Source organism: Limulus polyphemus, unplaced genomic scaffold (assembly GCF_000517525.1).
Source record: "Limulus polyphemus unplaced genomic scaffold, Limulus_polyphemus-2.1.2 Scaffold913, whole genome shotgun sequence".
Classification (NCBI taxonomy): domain Eukaryota; kingdom Metazoa; phylum Arthropoda; class Merostomata; order Xiphosura; family Limulidae; genus Limulus; species Limulus polyphemus.
The window spans coordinates 46,058-52,081 of NW_013666523.1; the positions used below are offsets into that span (position 1 = coordinate 46,058).

At 30.6% G+C, this 6,024-nt stretch overlaps 1 protein-coding gene across 1 annotated transcript in view; it reads right to left on the reverse strand.

Annotated features, from left to right (window-relative positions):
* The window catches only part of LOC106461199 (serine-rich adhesin for platelets-like), a 31,260-nt gene that overhangs the window by 2,598 nt on the left and 22,638 nt on the right, over positions 1-6,024 (reverse strand). Inside the window, exons 4-5 of the mRNA XM_022388064.1 lie at positions 4,357-4,599; positions 863-2,149 (exon numbers count right to left, since the gene is read on the reverse strand). Of these exons, the coding sequence (XP_022243772.1) occupies positions 863-2,149; positions 4,357-4,599 (1,530 nt within the window). The remainder of the gene's footprint in view (positions 1-862; positions 2,150-4,356; positions 4,600-6,024) is intronic.

Consider the following 6,024-nt stretch of genomic DNA (forward strand, 5'->3'; position numbering starts at 1 on the left):
TGGCCAATCTAATTCTAATTCAAAAATTTTTAAATTTCTCTTCCTTTCATCTAAACACTATTAGACCAGTTATTAGAGATATAAAATTTAGACTACAAACTAACTATCAAAGAAAATGTTAACTACGAATGGCCAACGACACACTTTTTGTGGCACATGTATGGAATGTCAATTGAACATTCTTTTGTAACACAGTTTCTTATATTTACTTACATTATGAAAGACTCCTAAGACTATAAGCCAATGAATTTAAGGTTGTTTTTTTTAATCTCATTGTCATTTTTCTTAGAATATTATGATGTTCTCTTGCTTTATGTTGGTCAACAGGCTTGCACTACTGATAAGTGACTCAAATTGAACCCAGAGCAACAGTGCATGTCAAATTTCAGTTAACAATGTAACATGTTTCATATGAAACATTTAATACAAAACTGGAATATCGTTATTGGTTTTAACTTTTACCTTTTACTACCAGTTGTATGTCTTAGATTTCAACTACCCAAATAAAAACAAATATGAAAATATGAAAGAAACTTTATAAAGTAATATAATGAAGAATGTAATAAAAAAGCAAATACTGTCATATATTCCACAAAAAATATTCAATAGCTAAATTACACAGGCTGAATTACATTCAAGTAATAACAAGTCTTATCTCTAACATAATTAAGTTTTAGCTAGATTCTTGGCTATTCTTTTCACTGTTAAAGAATATCTATCTTAAGGGCATTAAAGTACTTCAAATTATATAATTTACTCGATTTCTAAATTTGGTTTAATTAGTTAATTTTTATCTAGGAGGGAGGGACTATATGTTCTAGCAATATTTCAGTACTGATAATTAATTAAGACTACTGATGACCTGTTGTTGGTAATTAGTACTGTCCACTCGTGCTGGTAGTTCTTGCTGCTGATCATCATTCTGTCTCTCTTCCTGGTAATTTTCCTCACCAGCAGGTTCTTCTTTTCGTATTTTCCGGTGTTGATTTTTGTTAACCATTGTTTCATTGTGCTGGTGATCATAAGTTGATGTATTCTGATGATTATCATTAGTATTCACTTGTAAGTGTTTCTGGAACTGACTTTGTTTACTGCATCTAGTTGGGTTCAGAAAAATGGAACTTTGCAAATCAGTAGCACTACCAGAAACACTTCTATTATTATTTGATATCTTAAGAAAACTACCTGGTTTAGGGTCTTGTACAAAATTTTCCTGAGACTTAGAACTATCCAAATGCAGACTAGAAGCACCTCTTTTTGTATTATTACTTTCTCTGGAAATACAACCTTCTGAAATTGGGATTACTTGGTTAACCATGAATGGAAGTTGAACATTTTTTACAGAAATGGTACTTAACTGCTCTGCTATGCTAGCAAATGTAGCAAGTTTATCATTTGCTGCAGTATTAGTTAGACTATTCTGAAAGTTTGCTTGATAAGAAGATGCATTAGAGTTGTTTACTCCAAACTCTAATTCTATTAAATTCTGGTAAGCTTCTTTGTCTTTTAGTTTATTTTTTGTTACAGTTTCTCCTGAACATGAAGGGTTACTTCTTATTTCTACATTTGAGGAAACATTTTCGGATAATGGGCTCGCAGTGTCTTTGTTACCATTATTCTCAATATCTGTGATGTCACTGATTGTACAGTCAGCATTTAAAATCTTATAAGGCAGACTACACACACCAGTAACACTTTTGCTTAAACCTGTCAACTCCCCTAGTCGTGGTTTCTTATGAGGAGGACGAGAAGCATTACTTTCAACAAGCTGAAAAATGTCTGTTGTAGACTGTTCAGAAACTGGAGTATTAGCACTCTGACAGCCTGTGAGAGAGACTGAGGTATTCTTTAGTTCAGAAGCACACACAGTAATGCTGTTATTTGAATTACTTTCAGGTAGTAACAAGCAAGAAGATAGAGCACTGTCCTGTTTTGAGTTTACAAAATCACGTGAATCAGAAAGAACAGCATCACTGGAATTATGCAACACAGAGGATGAGGCATCATCAAAGTGTTTTGTACACTGTTGGTCAGAAGTAAAGCTTGGGTTTTCTAAAGAAGTCTCTGTTTGATGAGGATTCTTCCAGGGCTTGGTTTGATAGACTCCCACTGATACTCCAAGTAACTGAGCAAGTTCTTCACTATGAACCTAGAAACAATAAATACATAAATATAAGTATTAATTCCGATAAATCAAAAACCACGACAGAATGCAGAGAAAATTAAGAAATCTATACAGTGTACTTCTTTCTAACTTTAACCTTCTGATAGAGAAGAGTATATTATATATAAATATATTATATATTAGATATTCTTTTGTTCTGACATTTTTAAGCATATCCAGTCTTAGCTATGCAAGAAAATAAAACTTATGATTGGGAAATGTATCAGAGGCAAAGTAAATATCACTGAAGATCTGTCTGTACATTGGTTAATTTTTTTTTATCCAAGTTACAAAACAAAAGGTATTATTATTATTATTGAATTTGTATTGGACAAAAGGTAGTTTTATAGTGTTTAACAAATTGAACACAAAAAGACCAATTTAATATTGATAGCAAACACTATATACAACACGATGAAATAAACACTACCATACTTATACCATAAAAACCACAGTTCTAAAAGCAACAAAACAAAAAAACAATCCATAAAGAATGCTCTCCTCAGAAGCTATTAATTCTAAAATTTGTCTTCTTTCAGAAGTTTCCAGTTTGATCCGTATTAAAAACATACAATTTCCACAACATCCATTAACATGCTAAAGAGGTAACAGAACAATACACATATATACACTTCACAAACCTAATACTCAGTAAGTGTAGGCTTTAGAACCTTACAGAGCATTTTGAAATTTCAGTCAATCTGTTTTTTTATGGCAAAGTTACGATGAATATTTGCCGAAATCCCTAATTTTGGACTGCCAATCACAAGAAAAGTAACTGGCTAGTAACACCCACTCTCAACTTTTAGGCTATTCTTTTACCAACATATAGTGGAATTGACACTCACATTATGATGCCTATGGCTTGCAAGTCAGGCAGTGGGTTTCGATCTCACAGACTGCAAATCAATTGCTCTAGCCACCTCTATGCCAAGCCCAAGTTCATTTGATTTACAATAGAAGTAAAAGTAATTTTATCTCTTGCCTCTCAAGAAGGCTGAAATTACTGAGTAACATGTAAAATAAAGTTATTTTTGAATTCACAGATCTAACTTCATGCTAAAGAATTTTGATTTGTTCTCAGTAAACAATTAATGGCAAAAAAAAAAAACTTTTTTGCCAAATGTGAACTTTGAATATAATCAATGTTCAATTCTTGATCATAAACATTTACACAAAAACAAAATCCAAAAGTCTGTGATATTATCATTAACATATTCTGTCAAACTGTCATTAGGATTTCAAATGTGATTACTGAAGGGGTAGTCTACTAACTTAATTACCATTTTTATCATAAATTTCTTACATCAACCCTTCTCTGTGCAAAAAGCAGAATCTTGTATTAGTTAGTTAAACCTTTTAATATACAAGTCTTTCTTACCAACACTGTCATCAAAGAAAGATGATAATAGGAAAAACATTAAACTGAGTATTGCTCATATTTTGTGATAATTCAGTACTTCACATACAGAACAAAAGGAATTTAACATTATTGTGTATCCCGTGTAAAACATTTTAAATTCATTTATAAGAATTAAAATTAAAGTTCATTACCCTTTAATGTTTTCAATATTAGAAACAATGAAAATGCTGAATATATTCTTTCAGTTTGTCACCATAATACACTTCACCACATATATATTTCTAATTAGAAAAACAACAATCTTTTATGGTATCCTAACTCGTACTAACATTGCATTATATCATCTTTGTTTAAATTAATATAAAAATCAGAATAGTTTCCCGATGTCAAAATACTTTCAATTTTGGTTTCCAATTATGATATGCTTCACAATATCATATAATCGGATACACTATCTGAAGAGAAGAAAAAAAAAAAATAATATATATATATATATATCAATTTAAAATTTACATTGTTCATGCATTTCAAATAGTAAATTAAATGTTCCACCCTTTCACTGGCACCTATTAGTAAAATGCCATGGAAGTTGGAAATTTTGTACCAACATGATGGAAATATATTCCCCCTTCAAACTTCCCAAATTTACCACCATCAGATATGTAATAAAATATCAACATGTGTCTTTTTGGATTTTATTATGTATTTTAAAATAAATCTGGTACTGGGAACGTTATTTACCTAAAAACAAGACAGTAAAAGAGTTAAGTTTAATAATGTGAACAAACTTAAAGGTATTCAGTTCTCTTCCTTTTACTATAAACATTACCTTCACACTCGAGTTACTATTTTCTGTACTGATGTCCTCTAAAGAAGGTTTGAGACAATCTTGTGCTAATGTGCGAACATATGTGATCAGAACAGTTAACTGATCAAACATTTCAACAATATCTAGTTCACCATTGTCTTCATTTTGAAACTTCTTCAACAGGAACTCCCACAAAGAGATCACTCTGATAAGTCGTGGTAAGACTATCTCCAGCAAATCTTCATCAGTGCAATGACGAAGAACCTACATATATATATATATACATGGATGGTAATTAGAATAAGATGCTAATCATTACAATGACAAAGAACCTATATATATATATAGGGATGGTAATTAGAATAAGATGCTAATCAGTGCAATGATGAAGAACCTACATATATACAGGGAATATATATGTAGGTTCTTCATCATTGCACTGATTAGCATCTTATTCTAATTACCATCCCTGTATATATGTAGGTTCTTCATTGCACTGATTAGCATCTTATTCTAATTACCATCCCTATATATATGTAGGTTCTTCATCATTGCACTGATTAGCATCTTATTCTAATTATCATCCCTGTATATATGTAGGTTCTTCATCATTGCACTGATTAGCATCTTATTCTAATTACATTCCCTGTATATATGTAGGTTTTTCATCATTGCACTGATTAGCATCTTATTCTAATTACCATCCCTATATATATGTAGGTTCTTCATCATTGCACTGATTAGCATCTTATTCTAATTATCATCCCTGTATATATGTAGGTTCTTCATCATTGCACTGATTAGCATCTTATTCTAATTACCGAACTTAGTTATATTTGTTTTCCTCTGAACTGTCTTCTTTATGTGTCTGTCTATATGTTCTTTGAACTTCTACTGTTTATGTACATATATTGCTTCTTTGTTATTGCCCCATTTGGAGATTTGCTCTCCTTATTCATTGTCTATATACAACTATTTATGTAGGTTGCTTACTTCTGCATGATGATTAGTCCTTTTTATTTGTTTCATTACTTATAATCTTCATGAATACCTAGGTTTTATTATTATTGCACTGATTAGCATCTTATTCTAATTATCATCCCCAATTTTGTAAATTAAAAATGTATGTTTTTCTTTTCCTTATTTGATCTGTCTCCATATATAGATGTGTGTAAAGTTTAGTAAATTAAAGATACATGCTATTTTCCTTATTTTATCTGTCTCCATATATAGATGTGTGTATAATTTATTAAATTAAAGATGTGTGTTTCTTCTTTTCCTTATTTGATCTGTCTCCTTATATAGATGTGTGTGTATAATTTAGTAACTTAAAGATTGTTTTATTTCTTTTCCTTATTTGATCTGTTTCCACGTATAGATGTGTGTGTGTATAATTTAGTAACTTAAAGATTGTTTTATTTCTTTTCCTTAATAGATCTGTTTCCACGTATAGATGTGTGTGTGTATAATTTAGTGAATTAAATTATACAAGAGATCAACTGATATATAAGCATTATAGGTTTTATATTTTGCATTCTATGACTGTGAGAAAATTTAGGGTTATTAATGTTATATACGTGAAGTACAGTTAACCAGCAGTCTCTGTTGAGGTGCATACTGTTTTTTTGTGTGTATTGTCTCTTCATATATAGACGTGTAGATCAATAACAAACAGGAATATGACATACA